Genomic DNA, 23371 nt, shown 5'->3' with positions numbered 1-23371 from the left:
GTGAGTGCTGGACCCTTCCCAAATGTGCGCCTTGCCACGGTGCTTCATTCCGGCTCCTTTCAGACAGTGTCTGGTTAGATGAGAATTTCCCCAGTGAATTCATTGCTACCTCTTAGGTTAGAAGCTTTCACCTGTATCTCTAATTGCTTGTAAGGTATATTATTTTTATGAAAGTATAGAAATACCATTTTTATTTCACAAAATCTGTGTATCATGAATTTAATAGAGCCATGCAAGAAGAATGGATTGAGATAACATTTAACAACATAAACCTGACTGAAGCATGAGACATAGCAAACATTAAAACTTAAAAGCCTAGCATTGGTAATTTAGAAATACTGCTTTAATATGAAACTTTATATTTGGTCTTTCATATTGTTACATTTTCTTAATACACATACTTCTTTCTGATATAGATATAATAGATTCATGTAATACAATAAATACAGAAAATCCTAAAGAGAGAAACCGAAGCTCCCATATCTGTCTGCTATAGATAGCTTTACTAATTTTTGAAAAGTAAAGTTTTAATTTTTGTCTATGCAGTCAGTAATGTCCAATTCCCTTCCACATTAGACTGAAAATGTACAGTTCTACCATATTTAGTCTCTTTAAGTAATCATGTTTTCATAAAACTTAGTATTTTAATGTGATTTGATAGAATACCCTTCCACGTTAGCCAGTCATGTGTAGTTGCAAATTAAAGTCCTTTCCAAAATTTACTCTTACATATCATATAGGATACTAGAATTGTAATCATAAGAATTTTTCTTCATATCACACTTCTTAAGAATGATGAGGCCAAAATTCAGCATACCTTAATTCCTCTTGAACAGTAAGTTTGTACCAATTTACATTCCCACCAGAAGTGTATTAAGATTAGTTCTCTGGATTATAGTATGCACAAGATGTTTTTTGCATTCACCCGTCAGTCTAAGAGAGGTAGATAGTAGATAGACTGACAGACAAATAGATTGGTGTAGTAGTAGATCCCCTTTGGTGCTGTCCGTGTCTTTTTCAGTTATGGGAAGAATACAGCATGAGGTCAACTCTCAGCAGATCTGAAGTGTGCAATGAGACACGTCTTGTTAGTTTGTTGACACTGGTAGCGTAGCAGATTCTAGAATTTATTTTTGTACTAGTGAGACTTCCACTCACTGAACAGCAATTTCTCTCTTTTCCCTCCTTCAAGCTCTCTTGGTTTCCACAAATTTAGCTGTTTTATAGGATTGCTTAAGTGAACTGTGTGGGCATTTTCTGGTCCTATATTATTGGTCTTATATCCTTTGGGAATTGGTTCTTTTAAATCTTTTATTATTTTGTTTGTTTGGGCTCTTGGTATTTTTTATATTTTGCTCTAATAAACCATATGGATTTCTAAAATCCCCACTATGTTGTATAAAATAATTCTCAGGGTAAGAATCAATTGGAGCCCTTCTCCATTAAACAGGCCAGGAGTCCATTCTACCCACCACAGGCGTCCACAGAGACTCAAGGTATATATGATGGAGAAGTGCAAAGCTCTCTTTGTTTTGAGATCTTGATTAAGCCACAAAATCCTGTGACTCCGAGAAGGAAGGTTTCCTACCCATTTTACAGGGAAAAATAGGATGACTGTCAAATTAAGAAACTGGTCCATGGCCTGACCATGTAATGATCAAGATCATGATGCACTTTGCGGACACCACGCCCCAGTGTCATTGTCTCGTCACCACTTAGACCACATCACTTCCCTTTCTTCTCCTTTTCACCTGATCTTACTTCATGTTCTTTTTAGAAAAGCATCAAAACTCGGGGGCGTTTTGCCCCTATGCCTAGGCTTCCGCTATCATCAAGTAAGACTGGCTTGTGTCCAGTGCCAGACAGCACGATAGAGAAGATGATTCATGCAGTCATTTTGATAATTTTGTTATGAGCCAAGTAGAATTGAGTTTCACATCTAAATTTATTATTTACTCCTTGAAATATAATTATTTCTGGCGTAGAATTTTGTTCTGCAGGATAGGCTAGCCTGGGACTCCCAAAGTTCTGCCTACGTTTTCTAAGTATGGAAATTGCAGGTTTGTACCTATACCTGGAAAACTATGGAAATTCAATAAATAAGCTGCGGGAAAAGATGTATGACTTGGTGGATGTTTGTGTGAGTTCCTCTTTGCATGTTATGGCTTGTGCTTTGACCATTGCCTGTAACAGAATGCCCCTCATTTATTTGCATGTCAAAAGACATCAAAAAGGCCACTGGTTTTTAGATATGTGCTACCATTTAGATTTTTAAATTGCATTTACTCTCTCTCTCCCCCTCCCCCCCACCTCTCTCTCTCTCTCTCTCTCTCTCTCTCTCTCTCTCTCTCTCTCTCTCTGTGTGTGTGTGTGTGTGTGTGTGTGTGTGTGTGTGTTGGCTTAAACATGCAGAAATTGGTATTCTCTGTCTACCATGTAGCCAGCCCAGAAGTCAGGTCTTTAGTTTGGTGACAAGCCAACTCATTAGCCCTTGTCCTATTGTTTAAACTAGTGGTGCTAGCTCTTGATCACTGTGCTTTTCCTCTGCCACATCTGCTTTCAAGAGGGGCAGCTCAAGAATATGGATACATTCTAGTATGTGTGGACGATTTCCCCATCATAAAAAAAACACAACTCTTCCTGGCCCCACTGCTCTTAACTAGGCTTTTCCGTTAATCTTTGAGTATCCTGGGTTTCATGTTCTTATGACCAATCATGTTTGATTTCAAGTACTCATGATAACTTTAGAAGTATCTGTAGTCATTAGTTGCCTGTAATTCCTTGATTAGGTGTAGGACCCAATGAAAATGTCCCCCTTCTGAGTTAGCTTGTCCATTGCTATTGCCTTTGGTCTGGTCCTGATTATGCAGTCATTTCTAGAGAGACTGCTTAACAGCAGACTTCCTAGTGTTCTGACTCTTAGGATCTTTCCATCCCTTCTTCTGTGGTGTTTCCTGAGCAAGAGAGGCAGGAGCTGTGCTGTAGATGTGTTTGTTGTGGCTAGGTACCCCATGACGCATTGATCTCTGCATTGTATACAGTTGTGGTTTGCTGAGATCATCGCCATTTGCTGTAAGGTGGGGGGGCTTCTTTGAAGAGGGGACTTAGCTACAAGTACAAGATTTACAAAGTAGTAAAGGATTGTGCTATCAAAACGGTGGCAGAAGATCTTTTTCTAAGATGTGTGGCATAACTAGCCCAGAGAACCTGCAAGGATTCTAGTTCCAGTTTCTTTCCTGTTGAGTGGGCTTTCATGTCCATTCGATAGCTATTGGTTGCCAACAACATGTGAGTGACCTTATTACACCTTTCCAGACAGTATGCCATGCTGGTCGCTGTTGTGGTTCATGAGTGTTGCAGCGGGTACGACTATTAGTCGCTCTCCTCCCTTGGCAGCCTACATATTATTTTCTGGTAGCGTGGAAGATAGACCAAATAAAGAAGGCTCTGAGGTTAGACTGAGCTCACATACCCTTGAGTCCTGTGTTCTAAGTGTGTGGTGTCTTCAGCAATAGAGCTTGCTTTCAACCTCTGAGAGACAACCAATGGCTATATCAATATATTGTTTTGGTAGTCACTTTGACTAATGGACACACTATTTGAAAGGACATTACTTTCATTACATTACTGGTAATGGGGTTTTTGTCAGTCTGTGGTTCTTATAGGAAACATTGTCAGCTCAAGTGGCACAACTTCCTTTAATTTTATCTATCTGTCTGTCTGTCTGTCTGTCTATCTATCTACCTATCTATCATCTATCTATCTATCCCCTATCTATCTATCTATCTATCTATCTATCTATCTATCTATCTATCTTTCTCTTAGTAAATATAAAATAATAATCTTTCCTTAAGGCCTTAACAAGCGACTTTGGTTTTATTTGTTGCCTGTCTCTCCTTTTTCTCCTAATGACTGCTGAGAGAGGGAGAATTAGCCCCTCCCAGCAATGAGCTTCCTTACTGGTTATCCAATACAAAGTGGTCAGCCCTGCAACCATACACATACAATCAACAAAAACAGACTCAACAGGTTGTACTTAAATCTATTGTAATTTAAGATATATTTTAAAAAAGAATTATTTGAAAATACCGGTGTCCCTGAGGAGAAAATATCCATGTCATTGTTCCTTGCTAGGGAAGAGTTGCTGTTTTATGACATGTTATAAGAAAATTTCCCACCTCAGCTATTTCTCTATGAACAATGTATGAAATGGATTGTTTTAAAAGCACAATCTAGAAAATCCTTTCTTCTAATGATTCGTGTTGCTATGCTACCACATTCCCAAAATAGCAACTGAAACAAGACAATGTCAGTATGGCTGAACAGTGCAGAACACAGAAACTTATCATCCGTGTACGGATTTTTACCATCTTCAGTTTGGGAGGTTGATTATCAAATCTAGAGAATAATTAAGCACTGAAATCTTTGTGGGATTCAGAGAGACAGAATTACTTGCAGGGACAGCATAGGGTTCAAATATCAGCTCTATTATTTAATTGCTGAGCAGTGAACAGTCAGGTATTGGTTTTAGTTTTGTCATCATTACCAGAGGTGGGAAAAAGAGCATCTATCTTGTGCAATTGTTGGGTAGTAATCAGAGACCCAGTGAAGGATTTCATACAGTGCCAGATGCATAATATCTCATATATTTAAACTGTGTTCATGTAAAACTAGTGGCCATCTGAAAAGTCTTGAAACCCATTTGGTAACTCTTTAAGGCACTGGATCATGATAGGATATGTCATCAACAAACAAGTGACTGTAGTTGATGTCAGAAGGGAAGTTCTCAGGAGAATGCTAATCCTTAGGTCAAGGTGGGTGACATCCTATGGCACTGCTGACATTTCTTCTAATTTAATTTATTGTTTTTTTGATTTCTTCACAAGATCCAGCCTTTCTCCTTCATTTTTGTCTGATAAATGTCTGGATTTGTATTTTCTGTAATTATTTTTGCTTACAATGATATGTTTTTCATATTCTTGTCATTAGCCAGGTATCAAAGGACTTATCACCAAAGAAAATGTTTAGACATTAAATCTTTCTATATAGACTTTTATTTATTGTTAATAAATTGTTAATTCCCAAAGATTCAGTGGCATCTATGATGTGATAATGTTTATGAGTGGATTTTGTGGTGGTATTACAGGAAGACTCAAGGGAATAACCATTGAGCACTTAAGAAACAAAGACTTTTGTGCATCTAGTGAGGATGAACTGAACAGTTATCCCAGCTTCATTGGTTTGGTTAAGAAAGAATTTCATGTGGCTTGGGGAGTGATCTCAGCAGGTATTACATGAGTAAAGTTTGTGAATTAGGTGTGTATGTGGGGAAGGGTGTCTCATAAATTTATAGAGGAGAAATTGTTTAGGGCAGAGGGAGGATGGAAGAGGCCCCATAGAAGAACAGGGATGAGTGGAAGAGTACAGAGGATTAGAGAACTTGTCAAAGTCCTTTTGAGGAAGTAGGGGGTCTTTGAAATACCAGTTCACACTGTCACCTGAAGGTCACGGTAAGAGCTATTAGAGCCGTGGGCAGAGAGACACCATTGGAGGAATTGTGAGAAGGAACTGGACACGGTTAATATAGACAGGGGTGGCTCTCGTAAGAGGATGTCTCATATTTCTGTTTTTCTCTTGAAAACATTTCATTGTTAGAACTTTTTTTTTCTCTGAACTTTAAGGCTAGTTTGAGACCCAGTCTTGTAGAAACTTAGTTTTATGCATTTGATTCCTCTTTGTGCCACTGAGACATTTGGCTTTCCTTAATTGTTCAGATACTTGTAGCTTTCTTCCAACCAGGTTGTGTCATGGCCATAACCAGGTATCTGACAGGAAGCAAACTGAAAGGAAGAGGGCTTCACTTTGATTCTGTGGTTCAAAATAATCACTGTCCATCACTGGGAAAGGTTTGGCGGGGTGGCTCTGTGGTCCCCTGCTCGCTTGTCCTCTGTCATGCCTTTATCACATATCCCTGAAGCAAGGAGCAAAGAAACTGGAGATGAAGTAAGTCTTGTCTCTAAGCCTTAAGGCCTGCCCTCCAGCAACTCACTTCCTCCTGCCAGTCCTACCTCTAGAAGGTTGAACAACTTCCCCCATGCTGCACCACCAGCTGAGCAGGAAGCATTCAAACACAGGCCCTGCTGGAGGATATATCCAATGCAAACGATAACTAGGCCTTTGGACATTCTTCCCTGTGGCCTGCAGTGACTCTGTTACTTGTTGTCTTCTGGGTCAAGGGCAACCCCTTCTTTAGCTCCAAACTCTCTGAGGTCACTCAGTCTTACGTTGCTGCCCCTATCATTTTCTAAAACATGCACATTTTTTTCACAATATTTACTTTGACTGATATATCCTTTTGTTTAAGTTCAATTTGCCCCGCTCTGTTTATAGACACTGAAAGTACAGAAAACGTATCTGTGCTTTAATTGGCTTATAAGCAATGCCCATCACCATGTCTAATTCAGAGCATATGGGCAATAGAGCAGGGTAAACTGAACAACTGAAAACTCAGTGACATGGTAGGAGTATTTCCTCCATCATGTAATAATAACTTAGCTTTTTAAAAGTGCTTGAAATTTCTGAAATATTCTATATCTATTTTGTACCTTAAAACCAATTTCCATCATTTTTACATACTTTATATTTTCAAGTTTTTATATGTACAAAAATGTTCAATCTTAAAATTAGCCAAGATTAAAACTATTTCAGTAGGTGGATAGGCTGCTTCTACAACGTCAAGTTTGTAGACAAATGAAGATGTGAATTATACATATAACTAAAGAAAAATCTTAAAAATAGATGCAAGTCCACTATTCTCCTTTTAGAAAATCCAAATCCCAGAATCACTTGTCAAACATTGTCTTGTTTGAAGTAGTTCAGGCTGTTACATAAAGAAGTAATTGGATCTGTGTCAGTTATGTATAGGAGATGTGCTCAATTAAAGGTCTATTTTAGGATCTTTTCAGCTGGCAATCCTTGCAGTTTTGGAATACCTTTTCCTCAGGGTAGCAAATTGTATAGGAGTGGTTACGAGTATCGGAAAAATGCAAATTCACCAGAGCATTAGCAACTAAACCGATTCAACCCTCCCAGCAGATATGCTGGTACGGTGTAAAACATGTATACGTAGACCATTGCACACACTGCCTGTAAAAACCTGATTTGGTCAAGCTCCTCAAATGCATTATTAAATGAGATATAAGGAAACTACTGCATATGGGGAAATCTACTGTTGTTCTTCTGGATTTCTCTGCAAGTCTTTGACTTCTTACTCTACCTTAAGTAAATTAGAACAGAAACCTCTGCAGTTTGGGTTGCTGGTGTGATTGCTACACATGTGAGTTTTAACTCAGAGACACGGCCTGCTATCTGGGCCCAGAGAGTGGTGCCCATCCATACGTGTTAGATGAATAACACCTTCTTTTATTGCATGAGCCTGAGCACCCCCAAATTTGAAGCCCATCCCAAGGGACTCTGTGCTGTTATCCACGCAGCACCCTGCACATTTCCAAACAACTGTCCACTGACATTTCAGAGGCGCTGTTGTTGCTGATTTATTACTGTGGAGACAGCACAACTTTGTCTCCCGTTCCTAAAGATAGTCTTTATTTAATTTTAAACCTCCAAAATCAATCTGTTTTGTAATAATTCTGTCGAGCAGATAATCACATCAATAAAGAGCATGTTCACAATAAATTTAAGATTTAAAAATTCTCCCGAGACAATCTCCAAATGCCCTTTTAAATTGTTAAACTCTGCTAACCTGCTATTTTTTTCCTTTATAGTGGACTCTGTTAAAATGCTGAAGCCAAAATTACACCCTTTATGCTTCTGTCTGAAAGTGACTACTTAGGCCATTTATATTGAAATAGTTCTCACTCATGGTTAAAATTAATATAGCAGAATGAAATTATATTATTGGATTCCTTTGTATCCAAATTTAGGTACACTTTATATAATATCATGTCTCTTGAAATGTAATTACATTTAAATAAAAGCCAGATATTATAATTCCTCTACACTGAACAGAAAAGCTATTATTCTTTTCCCTCAAGTGCACCTTCACTAGTCTCCAGACCTATAGAATTTCAAACTCAGAGTGATGAAGCATGTAAAAAAGACATGCATGGGGAAAACCTTTTAGTCTGCAGAATACATTCATCTAATTCTTATTGACTGGGGACCAGACACAGGGCTACTCAGACACACATGCTCTGTTGACCTTGTCCCCAAGCACAGAGGAAAGGCAGGGAGCAGATTAGGAAACACACAGGGTGAACAGTGCCCTGTGCTGAATGAGAGTGCTCTGAACAAAGCTAGAGCCCAGCTCTGTGTTTAGAGAAGGGCGTTTGGAATCCTAAGATGTGAACCATGGCAGCGTGGAGCCCTGCGCACCATCTCTGCGATGCTAACCTCTGACAACAGCTCTCAAGGCCAGGATCGGGCTTCCGAAGCCAGTGGGGTTGGGATTCGCTGAATGGGCTTAATGACCTCAATGAGAACTCGAGAGGACGTATTTCAGTGTAGTGTTTTGGGAGTGGTTGTGGCTAATGCTCCACTGTCCTCTACTACAGAGCAGGGGTGCTGTAGGTCTGGGCTAATCAGGGAGGAACAGCCAGGTCTTAGAGTCTGCAGAGGCTGTCTGCACTTACCTTTGCTTTTGCTTCTCAAAGTGGTCCAAATCCCGGCTGTAAGATACTGTTCGCTAAACTGCATCCTGTGTTCTTTGGTGTGAAAAATCTTAAGATGTGCCTAAGGACTCCATGCTATTCATGGCGCCCTCCCATCTTGGTCTTTGAGTTGTGCTGATTCTCTCTAATTTTGTTAGCATGGATTTTACATTTGAAATTAAAATTCAAGGTGGTGATCCCCTAAAGACATGCTTGGTTAAACATCCGCCCCCTTTCCCTTCTGCAGTGATTGGGACAACATGTCCTCTACCGTTGACCTCTTCACCCACTCATTCATTGGTTTTTGCTGTCGATGCCAAATTGTGTAAGAACATGTGAACTCAATAAAGACCCGATTAGTTCCATTTAATAATAATCAACCTTCTGGTGTGGTTTCCAGGAATCTATTGTGCCGTGAAAGCAGGAGTTTTATCTGCAAAGGCTGAATCAACCAATTACTAGTGCACTTCTGTTTCTGTAGTGATTGTGAACCGCGGAGAAAGGTGTGTGCTGGAGTGTGTAACTGAAGAGCTCATTCTACATCCTCGCCAGTGGGCTGCGTCTTCCCACTGTAGTTAAGCTGTTTAGTCTGCTAACCCTGGTCTGGAATGGCAGTGGCCAACTGGACTCTTTTTTGAAGGTTAGGGAAAGAAGCTACAGCTGCAAGCTAGAATCCCTGTACCTTTTTATAAAAAAAAAAAATTGATTAAAACAGCCTACTTATGACTTGTGGGGATTTTGGCTGGCAGCCAAACTCAGCACACTCAGCTTTTACCATTGTTTGTGTCTGGATTCTCAAGTATTGTCATTTAAATCAAGTAAGGAACACGGCTGATGTGCAGTAACCCCCTTAGACCTTAGACCTTAGCAAAGGTTTTGTTTACTCAGGTCTCCTGGCTTTGCCTGTGCACTTGCTGTGCTCTGAGGTTTCCTCTGACTCTTCATTAGAGAGAAGTGATTCTGGATTAAAGGCAGAGCTTTGCTAGAAAAGGTTTCCACTCCTGTGCAGGAAATCAGGTTTAAGCGAAGCTCGTGCTCAAGGCGCAAGTCGTGTGCCTGAGTCATGGGCACTCGGTTAGTTTTAGGTCCTGGTTTTAAACATTTATTCAGCAGAGCACTGTCCAGAGTATGTGCACAGAGATTTTGATTGGCTTGACAAGAAAAGCCGTTCTGAATTTCATAAAGCGTTCTCTGGGGAGACTACATTGTCAACAGCAGTAATTACACCAGGTAATTGTGTCATTTACCCTGTTACACACCACTGAGTGTGATGAGCATGGGATAGACCAGCTGTCACATCCTGTTAGCGCTCACATTTGGGGATTTGCAGAGCCACACTAGGGCTCACTCTCCATGAGTGGAAGGGAAACAAAAACAAACCAAGATTAAAATCCATTATGGGATTATAGAGAGATTTGTCTAGAAAACAGAAAGGGTCAGTCTCTATGAAGCTGAGTCCAGTGTGGCTGTCCCTTGGTTTCACTGTTTTCTTTATAATCTAAAGCTCTTATGAAGTCTGTAAGACTTTAATTAAGTTCCAGGTTTGCCACTCATTACCTGTGACCTTGAAATCTTGGATACATCAGTGACTGCTCTTATGTTTCCATCTCTTCATGTGGTTAGAAGAAAAAAAATGGTAAAGGATGCAACCTTTAGAGTCCAGTTGATTTTCTTGAATTTCCACTTGATTTGCTTTAGATGTCTTCTCGTCAGTACTGCAGACATACCAGAGAACGAATTAGGATTTCTTCTACCTTAGTGGAATTTTAATTCTAATGCGGAAGACAGATGCAAGTATACACCCAAATATTTTATATGGTATGAATTGATTCAAAAAGTGCTATGACAACAGAACTCCAGATGGGGAGGTGTCCAGAAAACCTTCTCCACGGACATACCCTGTGAGCAGAGCCCTAAAACCAGTGCACAACTGACCCGTGAAAGCATGTAGAGTCAGTCATCCAAAAAGGGCAGGATGGCAAGATGCCCATCCCAAGGAACACAGAAACAGTGTACGTGGGGGAGGAGGTGGGTGGTGGCTGCACAGGGCTTGTTTAGCCAAGCTAAAGACTTTGGATTTTGTTCAAAGTGTGAAGAGAAGTCAAGGAAGACAGCAGGAAAGTGTCACGAGACACCTTTTGTTTTGATCATTCTGCCAGCCGTATTAAATAAGGACGTGTGGGTTCATTTGCATATTCATAAAGTATATTCAAATAGGTGGGTATATATATATAATCACACTTCTGGGCACGTTAGGGAAGATTCATGATTACAGCTGAGATTCATTCGATACCTTTCCAATTTTTTCTTGTGAAGCTTTGGATTTCATTTTATTTTAGGTAAGATAAAATTTGCAATGTAGAATGGTCAAAAATCAACATAAAGAAAATGAGAGTGCAGAATTCATTAGGTTGAGAAGTAGGGTGGTTCCGATCTATTCAGGGAGGTTTTTGAGAACATGTTATATGTTTCTTCTGTTTCGCTAATCACAATCACACAATAATGAATACTTGAATATTTTTTCTATGGTAGATGTGAATGGAGACAGAGATAAGAGAGTTTGGGTGTAAATAAAATTAGACACAAAGAAAAGCCTTCTTTTGTAGGTCTTCAGTGCTCAGACCAGGAACTTCTACACCCCAGCTAGAGTTATTCTAACATCAGGGTATCATTACCAACTAATTCATTGTTTTACACTGGTGAAGGTATTCACTTAATAAGCAAGGATTTTACATGGTGAAGGTATTCACTTAATAAGCCCTGAAGTTCAGGTAGGCACTATGGAGAACACTCAGGATTCCACAGGGCACATTTGGAAAACTTGACACTGATAATATTCTTGATACACCGAACTAGGGGTCATCCTTGAAGCAGTATTTACTTAGACATATTGTCATTGGAGAATTGGCTGATACCCACCTGGCATGGCTACTTCACCCTTAACCATTCTTCATCATTTGTGTTATAATCAAAGAGCTCATAACCTCTAAGCAAACACTGGTAGGTAAATAACAACTATAATCCCAAGTGCTCTATGCTGAGATAGGCAGAAAGCATTCTGACCAAGAACATGGTTAGGGAGAGGGTTATGAATGGCAGGGTGTGATGGCAGAGGGCACAGGGATTGAAGGAGGATGTTTCTAATCTGAGCAGTAGTCTTCAAGGCCTGCCGTTCGCTTCCTAGCATCAGTTAGACTGGGTGATGTGCAGCTGGGTCAGTTCAACTTTTGCAGGAATTCTGTTTGCTATCTTGATTTTATTGGATTTTGAGTTCTTAGAATAGATATAGTTTTGCTTTCAGAATAATCGTTTTATCTCGGGGTTGAGAGTGGGCATTGGAAATCTAGAGAGAGATACATTAGGGATACAGGATGTAAATACGGCATGATGAAGCTGTTCTAGATGAGCCCAGAGGTCTACTCAGATGGCAGGTCTTTGGCAAGAACACATTTTTTTTTTCATTTTGCTTTCCTGCCTCCCCTCTTTTCTGTAAGAAGACACTGAATAAATGAACGGAGTTTAGCGTTTGGGGGAAGAAATGCAAAACGTCTTTAAACAGCATCAAAAGAGAAAAGAGAAGAGCATCAGAAGAGAGCCACAAAGGGCAAAACTTTGACGACTGCAGTGACAATATTCAGTTAGGATTCGGGAACAGATCATGTTTACAACATTTTCACCTGTTCTTCATGTTACGGGCAAGTAGGAAAGAATGAGTAGATGAAGGTGGTAGGGGACCATGCAGTTGCGAAGCCATGGGAAGAAGCAACGTGTAAACATGAGGAAACAAGAGTCCTCCCGCTCTTCAGCTACCTCAGACTGCACCTCTTCTGAGGTTTCTGTTAATGTCTAAGCGACCATGGGCTGCATTTCCTGAGGCCAGGCTCTCAAGGAAGAATGGTGGGCATGAGAAATGGAGACTTGGCTCTTGGCAGTGTGTCACACGTGGTCAAAGCAAATGAAGGAGCTGTTGGTGGCTTAGAGCCCTCCTTGGCTCCGCTGCGGCTTCCAGTGGTTCTTGAGGACAAGCATCCCCTCTGTGAGGAAAAGTGAGGAGAGAATTACAGCATTGGAAGGAACCTCATTAAGTAAATGTGAGTGATTCCGAATGAGGTTTAAAATAAAAGCCATTTCAAATTGCACAAAAAGAAACGAAGAGGCACTTCAGTCATATTATATTATCAAAAAGGAAAATACTTTCTGAATTTTAAAGAGGTGACTTTCAAGACAACTGAAAGAGTGTCGCATTCCTAGGTTGATTCTTAAAACTGAGCAACAGAACAAAGCACAAGAGTGAATCACCACCACCATCGCTTTCCCTGTCTCTTTCTAGTCCTGGTAAATCACACACACTAACACACAATATGTGTCTATGTATATATGTGCATATATTGTATGTGCATGACATACATACATATATGTGCACACAATACACATATATAACATATACCTATATATACAAGTACATTGTGTGTATTTATACACATATAAAAGGTTATATTTGTGTATATTGTATCTGAGGCAGTGTGATCTACAAATATCATGAACACAGGGATTTTCCATTTTTATTGTAACCACTACACCTGTCAGTAAAGCATGAGAAACCCTAGCATGCAACATTAACACCAATGATATCACAGCATCAACACAATTTCAATTAGAGATAGCAGTAGATATTAGGATATTGGTACAAAAAACTCAGAAGCTAAGCCCTATTACTCACAGTGGGCACAGAAGGATGGCAAGAAAATCCAGAAGCGATGCTTTTCCCCTTGTGTTTGCACAAGCGTACTGAGGAACAGTATACACAGTCTCTCGGCACGGAGAGTGATTGTCTTTTGAATCTTGCTGTGGTGGAGGCTCAGGCAAACTGCGGGAGGAAACAGGAGTCATGCAGTGGGGCTCACGCTAAAGCAAAATCCCCAGTGAGGAAAGGCAGGTGTCTGTTTGCTTGTTTGGCTCACAGAAACAAATTATTCTATTTTAATTGGGAGATTAATGATCAGAATATGGTTTTTGATGTAATTTTGGCAATCTTCTGAGAGCCCAGGTCAGAGCGTTGCAGTTTTTATAACTCCGAGGTTCCCTCTTACACTGATTCTGTTCTGACATGCTTTTTGGCATGGTTTGTTGATCATACCCTCTAATGCTACCTATAGATGTTACAACAGGAAAAGGTATCGTGTTTCTAAAGCAGGACAGCAGGTTGTTGTGGTTCATGTGAGGTCAGATGGCAGTGATTTTCCCCTGTATAGATAGACATCTCACTCGCTTAGCAGAGACTCTTCTCTTTCAAATAGCAACAAGCAGGATCAATTGGACTGAGAGTTTGTGCAAGGTTTCTAAAGAAGACATTGTTGATCTGAGCAGAGATTAGCCATGGCGTGTGGATGAAGGCTTCTAACAGAAGTGTATGTGCATCAGAGCACCTGGAAATATACACAGCTCTACTTTCATGCTTTTAGCAGAACCTCAGTTAGTATAATTTACTACTATGTATGTGTGTGTGTGTGTGTGTGTGTGCGCGCGCGTGTGTGTGTGTGTGTGAGTGGTTTTTGCTTAGATGAAAGGCCACAGTGAAAGTCTTAGTAGACTATAGTGCCCTGATGATTGTAACAAAGAACAATGTGTTACTAAAGTCTAACTTGAAAGAGAAGAGGAGAGTGAAGTGGAAGGGGTGGGGTTCAGAGGGAGAGGGTGTTATAACAAGTCATCTGGCAAGGAGTGAAGGCAGAACCACCTGAAGACCATGTTCACAAGACTGTTACACTCTCCAAGGCAAGAGCTGCTTAGTGCCAATAACTGCGAACCAGTGCAAATGGAGGTGAGGGGTGGAGGCAAGAACTGCTGAAGATGTTGACTGGTTGCCATGGTGCCTTCATGGAGGCAGCCACGGTGGCTCCTAGAAGTCTGAAGATGTTTTCTTCTGATAGCTTGGATGTTTCCCTGTGAAGTTCATGGTGCTGAATGTGAAGGAAAGAAAGCGAGAGTCTGTAGAGCAAGGGGGAGGGAGTTCGGGATTGCCACTGTTGAATGCCTCAACGGTTTGCATCAACAGCTCTGAATGACTGACGCCGTCTGAGCAGGTATTCCTTAGGGATCAACTGTGTGCCAGTCATTGTGTGAGATGTTCAGGTATTTGGTAAATTAAGCCTGAAGACTTATTACCATCTAGCACCTTGGTTCTCAACCTTCCTAATACCGTGACACTTTAATACAGTTCCTCATGTTGTGGTGACTCCAACCATAAAAATATTTTGTTGCGATTTCATAACTGTAATTTTTTGCTACTGCTATGAATCATATTATAAGTATTATATTATAAATGATAATGCATAATATAATGCAGGATATCTGATATGCGACTCCGATCTCATAAGGTCATAGACAGCAGTTGACAGCCCTTGGTCTAGACTATTTCCTGAGTTTTTGTTTGTTCGATTGTTTTGTTTTTGTTTTGAAGTTAGGGCATTTATTCCACTCACTGTCTCTGGTACTAGGAGAAATCAGTCATCTAACTTGGCACTTAGTCTTTTCTTTTTCTGGATGTGAATTTATAATCTTCCTGTCTCCCTCTGCTGAGTGATGGAATTGCAAGCATGAGCCACTACTCCAGCCTAAAATTTTGAGACTAATTATTGAAAAAAAATTAAACAGGGCTTAATAGCCCACCATGGCTTTAAATTCACCATCCTTCTGGCTAAGTCTCTGGAGTGTTAAGGTTACAAGTGGGTGCCACTATACCCAGCAAGGCACTTACTTTTATAATTCTCATTTTCAAGTTGCCTTAAAAAGAATACACACACACACACACACACACACACACACACACACACACACACTACACACATATGATATAGTATCTAAAATTTTAAGAAATACCATGACCACAGCAACTCTTAAAAAGGAAGAACATTTAACTGGAGTGACTTCCGTTTTCAGAGGTTTAGTTCTTTATCATCATGGCGTGGTATGGCGACATGCAGGGAGACCTGGTGCTGGAGAAGCAGCTGAGAGTCCTACTTAGCAGTTCTACTAGAAGGCAACAGGAAGTGGTCTGAGACACTGGGCAGTATCCTGAGTGTATATGTAACCTCAAAGCCCACCTCCACAGTAACACACTTCCTCCAACAAGGCCATATCTGTTCCAACAAAGCCACGCCTCCTAATGCTGCTACTCCCTTTGAGCGCTGTTTTCTTTCAAACCATCACACGTGGCTTCTTGTTTTGTAGGAGTCCTGTGTGTACAAATGTGTGAGTCTCTGGCTCTCCATGTATTTATTGTGCTTTTACTTTGGCTCTTATTCTTCTGTTTGTTTGTTTTGTCCTATTCTGTTTCTTTTTCTTTATCTTTTTATTATTATTATTATCATTATTATCTGATCATCATCATTTTGATGCCTTTTTTCTCATGTGAGAGATGGAAAGGTTGTGAATTTAAGTGGGGATCTCTGAGGTGTTGGGAGAAGAGACTATAACCAGAATATATTGTATGAGAAAAAATGTATTTTCTGTTGAAGGAGCGGTGGGCCACTTCCCACCGCCTGCCCGGCTAACTTTACCCGAAATAATTACACGGAAACTGTATTCTTTTAAATACTGCTTGGCCCATTATCTGTAGCCTCTTATTAGCTAACTCTTACATATTGATCTAACCCATTTCTAATAATCTGTGTAGCACCACGAGGTGGTGGCTTACCAGGAGGATTCTAACCTGCAGCTGTCTCAGAGAGGAGAGTCATGGCGACTGCCTCATTGCCTTCTTCCTCCCAGCATTCTGTTCTGTCTACTCCACCCACCTAAGGGCTGGCCTATCAAAAAGGCCAAGGCAGTCTCTTTATTAGCCAATGAAAGTAGCAATAGACAGATGACCCTCCTCCATCAATTTTCAATAAAGGAAAAATAGAATAAAAAAGAAATAGAGAAGTAAGGAAGGATTAAAAGAATAACAGTAGAAAACATACCTAAAGGGATGAGGCTTCCTTGTCTCAGTTCACAACAAAAACTGCAAAAATGTGTTCAGAGAACAGTTACAAATTATTTGCCTGACAGTTACAAGAGATCTGTTGCCCTACAGTGGGTCAGATGATGCTGATTTCGTGGAACTGAATGAAACAAAATATTGTCATTAAGTCAGTTTGAATTTCCTTGTGGGATCACTCAAAAGTGAAAAAGATCTCCGAGGAGCTATCCTTGGGACTCTTGGTGGAATAAGGGTTAGTTAAGGAGGTGGGCATACTAGTAGAAATACAGAAGATGGAAAACTAAGTGTGCCAGAGAAGATATTCTGAACTAAGTCCTGGTTGCCAAGCACTCTGGAGAAGAGCCAGAAGTCACTATTGGTCAGTAAGCAGCAACTCGATCCTCAACAAAATGTGAGTGAGTACCAAGAAAGCTTCAGGGGGGATTTCTTGAAGTAACTATAACTGTATTGAGAGTAGATTTCTGTTAAAATGATGTGAGTCCTATTTTTCCCCTAATATAGAGAAATGAAATAAGGAACCCAAGAAACAAAATGAGCAATTTTTCATTACTCTGGCAGTCAGTATTTTTCCCTTGCCACCATTGAAAGTGGAAGCATTCTGGAAAATGCACAGAATGCGTTTGAGTTTTGAAAAGTCTATAAAGAGAGCAATTTCTACAAAATATTTAGGATTTTCCCCAAAGGGATCAAAATAGAAAAGACAGGACATGACTTAATGGAAGCATAGGTAGAGAGAGAGAGAGAGAGAGAGAGAGAGAGAGAGAGAGAGAGAGAGAGAGAGAGAGATCCCACTGAAGAAGGTAACAAATAGATAACAAGTATTACCAAGTATCTGTCATGTGCTAGAATCTTTGAGTTTCTTGTGTTCGTTTTTATAGCAGGTCTCTTGTAGAAGTTGTACTTCCTCCATTCTGATCTAGAACAGTGGTGTGCAGCCAAGGCTGCTTGAGAATCAGGACATGCACTTCTGCACACACTGTCTCCCTGCTATTGCTCGTTAATATATCTTGTAATCTTCTCATTTTTCTTTTCTGCCCTTCATCTTTGTCATAGTCACAGCACAACACAGGTCACTGTAGATGTTTGAGACCATCTAATATATTATAGCAATATCCCACAAGTGTCGGTGATATTAGGACACAAATGTTTTAATCAGGGGGAATATATGTTCTGCTGATGGTAGAGAGCTGTGCAAAAGGGAAGAGGGTGTCAGAGGAGGGTATGAATGAAATTTAGGTTTTTTTTTCTTTTTCCCTAGACACTCTGAGTCATCTAAAGATCATCATGTTGTAACACAGAATGTTGTTCAAACTCAGATTGTATCCTTCTTGAAAAGATCGATAGTAGGATGATTGTCTCATGCTGATACTAAGAAGCTGTGTGCAAGTTCAAAGACCCGAGCTGATAAAATAGAGTTGCTGTGTTTCATCTGCTACTTGATAGTTGTCAGTCGTTTTCAGGAAAACATGGTCTCAGTACTGCAGATTTATAGTTCAGTTGTTTGAGAATCCTCACCAGTTAGCACAAAGAACTAAGTGCTTCTCTTGGCAAGGAGGGGGGCACTGTGGGACCTTACTGGGGCAGCAGAGGGGAGGGGCTTTTGCTGAGTCTTTCGCTTTCATAGCCCATGCAATATGGTCTGCAGAAGCATAAGAGGAAATCCACTAAATCTACTAGGCAGCCATTGATCGTTGAGGTAAACCAACTATCTAAGCTTGCATCTTGATGCTATTATCATAACCTTCTCAAGACTACTGCACACTTTTCCATGGGCTTCTATCAGCTTAGCCTTGTGTTGAAGGCGGTTGAGGTTGGCCATTTTATGCATCTTACTTTTCTTTTAAAAATGTCTTTCTTTCAGTCTTATAGAAACAAGGATGTCACTATGCACGAATTGTTACTCTAGTCCTGGGAAGCTCTATAATTCTCATAAGGCTTTTTACCATACAGGGTTAAAAGTATGGTGAAAATGCAATAAAAAAAATGATAGTTTCTCATTGTAAAGCAGTAGAAGACTGTCCACACTCCCAGAAAGACATTAAGGTGTATGTGTAATGTAAACTTTATGCATACACATGTAAAATCCATGATGTAAGTAATGAACATTTGAGTCATAAAAGAGAATATAAAGCAATTGTTTTCCTAGTTCTAAATTTGCCAAGGATTTTTTTTTCAGTTTTTGGTAGTAGATAAATTCATAAAACTTCATTTGATAGTGAAAAGTGTAAAATCCAATCAATAACTCCATAGCCTCAAAATGAGTTGTCTAACTGTATAGAAGTAAAATGAAATATGTGGTCTTTGGGTCTCATTAATTGTACTTAGTGTGATATTTGTAATTTGCAAGTTCTTTATAATAATTTTTAATATAATTACTCAAAATTTAAAAATCATAGAAAACAGTAAATGACACTATAAGAAAGATTTGAAGAAACATGTTTATGGGATAATGAGTTAATTCTATTGCTTAGCAAGCAATTATTTTGGTTTTGGAGACAGATATTTTGCTTCTCAATTCTAACAGCTGCTAAACTTCTAATCTTGGGTACATTACTTAATCTCCACAGTGTAAATTTAATTTTTTATAAAATAATGGTACATAAATTCTAACTAATGTGAGAACTAAGTTATTTACAGATTCTGTGGCTTGTAGTAAGCATGGACTCATCATCGCTTACCGGCCTTTGGCTAAGGTCAAGTGCAGTAGCACTGACTCATACTGAGGTTATCCGCAATCGTTCTGTTTAGTTCAAATCGGTAAGAGCAGCATTGCTTCAAAAAGGAAAGAATCAAAGTGCAGAGATGTCATTGTAATTCAGAATACATGATTCCACACTTGAATATATGTAAAAAAATGTTCATGACAGATATCCTGTTCTCCATGAACTTAGACATTTACCTGACCAAGGATAATGACACCCCCTCTTTATATCACGACCATCTGGTAGTGTTTTTACTTCTTTGCTTTAGTACGTCTCATGAAGGCAGTCATGTGCAGGTTTCCTACCTTCCCAACCAGCCAAATTGTAAGCTGCTTGAAGGTGGCCACAGTTTATAATAATCCACTTATCCTGAGAAAAATCCTAACATACAATATAACAACCTGCTGAAGTTAAGAGTTAGTGGTGAATACAAATGTATTATTGTTGAAGCATTCTCTATTAAAGCATGAATGAAATCCAAAGGAAAAGCATCATTGTCTCGGTATTTCCAATGACAGAGTGGGATTGAGAGCAGACGGGTGGGGAAGAAAAACTGTGCCTGGTAAAAGAGAGCAGCAGAGCATGGTTTGTGGGTCTCAGACCAATGGGAACCCTGACTCTGCAGGTGGAAGACGCGAGGTATTTCCACAAAGAACCTAGCCTTTAGTATGACCTCTAAGGATGGTTAGCACTTTCCCAGGAGAACCTGAGGAGAAGGGTTCTTTAGGCACTTCCGGACATGATTGTAAAGGCATGTTCAGAAGCCAGAAAAACTGTCTCTTCCTTAGAATTGTGCAGTAGCACACAGCATCCTCTCAGGAACCATGAGTAAATGAGAAGTAACCCATGCCATAGGCCATTTCATTCAGTGAACATTACATTCTGGTTCTAAACAAACCCAGTTATGCCCATCCTCCACACAGTGAGCATGAAATACCAAAGAGTACCAAATGGAGAGGGATGGCAATAGTATTCAACCCATCAGCAGCTTCTTTTAAGGGTATACAATTGACTCCCCCCTCCGATTGGTAGATTAATTGTAGTGTTTCCACCAGTGCTAGAAAGAAAACCGAAACTGACAGCAAGTACAAACTTTAGAATAATCCAAAGGGTGCTGGGCGGCCCCTCAGACATTTTGTGAATGCCTGATGCAAGTCATTTGTGGAAGCACACACTCTTCCTACGCTACAGATGATGAACACAGACTCACACCGCTAATTTATTATTAACTTCTATATTTTTGCTGAATGAGATGTTCTGATATTGGAGAATACTGGGAAGTTAGAATTTAGTATTTGAGTAGTTTTGCTAGGAACTTAAAATAACATATCCATTGCTGTAATTCTTAAGCATTCATATTGATAATCTTGTGTTCCTCTAATGGATTTATTGGGAAGAGTTTCCAAAAGTTTTATTACAGGGTTGGAGTTAAAATAATCATAATTGAACTCCCTTATAATACCAGTCATGAGATCATAGTGGAATGTTAATGCATATTTAAAAAATAAAACACAGGGGAGTGCATTCAGAGTTGTCTTAAATCACATAGTGTACTCTCAACCGTCTATGCCAAATGTAAACTTGTTGAAGTTACTGCTATGTTAATGTTAAAATGAAAAGCAAACCAGGATGTGAAAGAAACCCAGAGAACAAACAGCTTAGGGGCCTAAACTAATCTGTGCACATGTCCTTATATATTTTATTTCCTGCACAAGTTGTTTTAATGTTAGATCTCCCCCAAAACACACACCTTCTTGTATTTATTATTAGCGTCTATATTTTTGCTGAATTCTAAAAGTCTGAAGTTAGCTAATACTCCCAGAACTAAGACAAGCTGTGCTAACATTTAAGTCACAATTGCCTTCTCCTTTGAATTGTGAACTGCTCTGCCTCTCTCACAGGATGATGGAGAGCTTTGAAAAGTAACAAGCTGTCCTCAGCTGAGGGGACCTCATATTGGCTGTATACCTGATGTGTATTTGCACGCATAAGATACATGTATTAGGAAAGCTAATCTGTTCCATCAAGTACTCACAGGATGCTGCCTTGTGCAGAGAGGACATTTCTAAGATGTCCCCACAACAGTGCCTAGTGGTCTTCGTGATAGCAAGTGCAGCTGCAGACATCTGCTGGTGGCATCCAGTTCCCAGAATTTCAGCCCTGTTATCCTTCAGGACAAGGCTTTTAGAATGTCTCAGGATTTCCATTGCTGTGAAGAGACACCATGACCACGGTCCGTTATCATCATGGCGGGGAGCATGGTTGTGCGTAGGCAGATATGGTGCTGGCTACATTTTGGCTTGCAGGAAACAGGAAGTCAGTTGACTGAGACACTGGGCAGTCAGTATGCTGAGCTAATAGGGAACTTCAGAGTCTACCACCACAGTGACACACTTCCTCCAATGAGGCCACACCCTCTCCCACAAAGCCACACCCACTAAGAGTGTGGGGGCAATTACATTCAAACCACCCCAAGAGTAAAACAATTATGCATCCTTCCCAGTTACAGTAACATCTTACAAGGAAGTTAGGTGGCAGGAAGACTTATTTTGCAAGGATAATTCCTGAAGTGTCAATGACAGAGGTTACATAGATGACTTTAGCATTTGTCTCTGAGAGCATCTATTCTATTCTTCCAGTGGTCAGCCTGTTTCTCAGGTACTGTTGTACTGACTAGTTAAAAATATGATTTATATGTGTAGTACTATAATAGTACATAATACTTCAAAATTTGGAGTGATCCGAGGTCGTCTTTAGTTTATAATTTGCCTCCATCTATGGTGGGAAGAGTGGCTATATAATAACTAAGACACTGATGTATTTAAAGTATGGCTTCTTTGAAAATTGTCCTTGGTAACACAATTGTGTTCTTCATTTCAGAACATGATGAGTGTGCCACAAATCAGCACAACTGTGATGAAAACGCTTTGTGCTTTAACACTGTCGGGGGGCACAACTGCGTCTGCAAGCCTGGCTACGCTGGGAACGGAACCATATGCAAAGGTAGGGAGCGTCTGTGACCATTGCTTGACATCGCACGTAGAGCCACCATCTCCCTTCTCTTGTCCTCTGCGTCCCCCTTCTGTGCCTCATGGACACTGAGTCGCTTGAGTACTCCTGGGTGTTGATACATGGCCCATCACCTCCATCTCCGCTCCATCTCCACTCCTGCCACCCTCCTTGGTCACAGCAGCAGTTATGGAGCCAAGAAATTTGGCAGTGTTTCAATCTTCTGTGACAGCTACACCAATTTGCATAGCTGTCTTTCACTACAAACTACACCCACAGCAACATCCCCAGCGTTTTGTTTGTTTGTAGTTTTGCTTTTTTAAGTCACAAATTGCTCCATCTTTGAAGCCCTAAGCGTCGTCTTTGTATTTCCTCTCCCCAATTTCCTCCACTTCTAACGTGCTCGTTCTGCTTCTTGAAGCCTTTATCTCTAGCTTCTTTGAATCTTTCTTTTCATTCGGTTCACCAGTATCCCAGCCTCATGTGTTTGGTTTTGGGGCCCATGAAAGTATCATGATAGCGACTTTTCTGGAAGCACAACCTATTCACATGTAACACTGCTGATTCTCCTTAAAGTACCACCCCATTTCCTATGCTTTCTCTCTTGAGTTTCTGTCACTGTGGGGTCAATATTAACTGTGCACACCGGGTCTCTGTGTGTTGTAGTTTCCAGTGTTAGCTTGTTTTTCAGTGCCAGATGTCAGTTCCCTAAATGTCCACCTCAGGCTTTAGTTTGTATCAGTGGACTTTCCAGCTATAGCTCACTGCCATCTGCTATTGTACATTCTTCCAAACTGTCTTCCCCAGGTGAGCTTCTACCCTTCTTCTCCTGGGAAGCAAAGGGCTGTCTTTGAAGCTACCAAATTCCATAGAATAATGTTAATATTTCTAAGTATCAATCAATTTGTATCATGTAGACATCTGAGCCTCCAAAGCTGCCCACCCCTCACGTAGATGGTACCCTCCACCTTGACATTCAGTGGAGTAGACTCGCTGTGGTAGAATGGTTG

General features: G+C 40.2%; 1 protein-coding gene across 2 annotated transcripts in view; it reads left to right on the top strand.

The window, feature by feature from the left end:
* Positions 1-23371, top strand: part of Nell2 (neural EGFL like 2) — a 313225-nt gene that overhangs the window by 205275 nt on the left and 84579 nt on the right. For both annotated transcript variants that reach the window (XM_048444768.3, XM_048444766.3), the window contains exon 15: positions 22233-22355. In XM_048444768.3, the coding sequence (XP_048300725.1) occupies positions 22233-22355 (123 nt within the window). The remainder of the gene's footprint in view (positions 1-22232; positions 22356-23371) is intronic.

Source organism: Myodes glareolus, chromosome 19 (assembly GCF_982192425.1).
Source record: "Myodes glareolus chromosome 19, mMyoGla1.1, whole genome shotgun sequence".
Classification (NCBI taxonomy): domain Eukaryota; kingdom Metazoa; phylum Chordata; class Mammalia; order Rodentia; family Cricetidae; genus Myodes; species Myodes glareolus.
The sequence above is the reverse complement of the archived record's forward strand: the minus strand, read 5'-3'. Positions and strand labels throughout refer to the sequence as shown.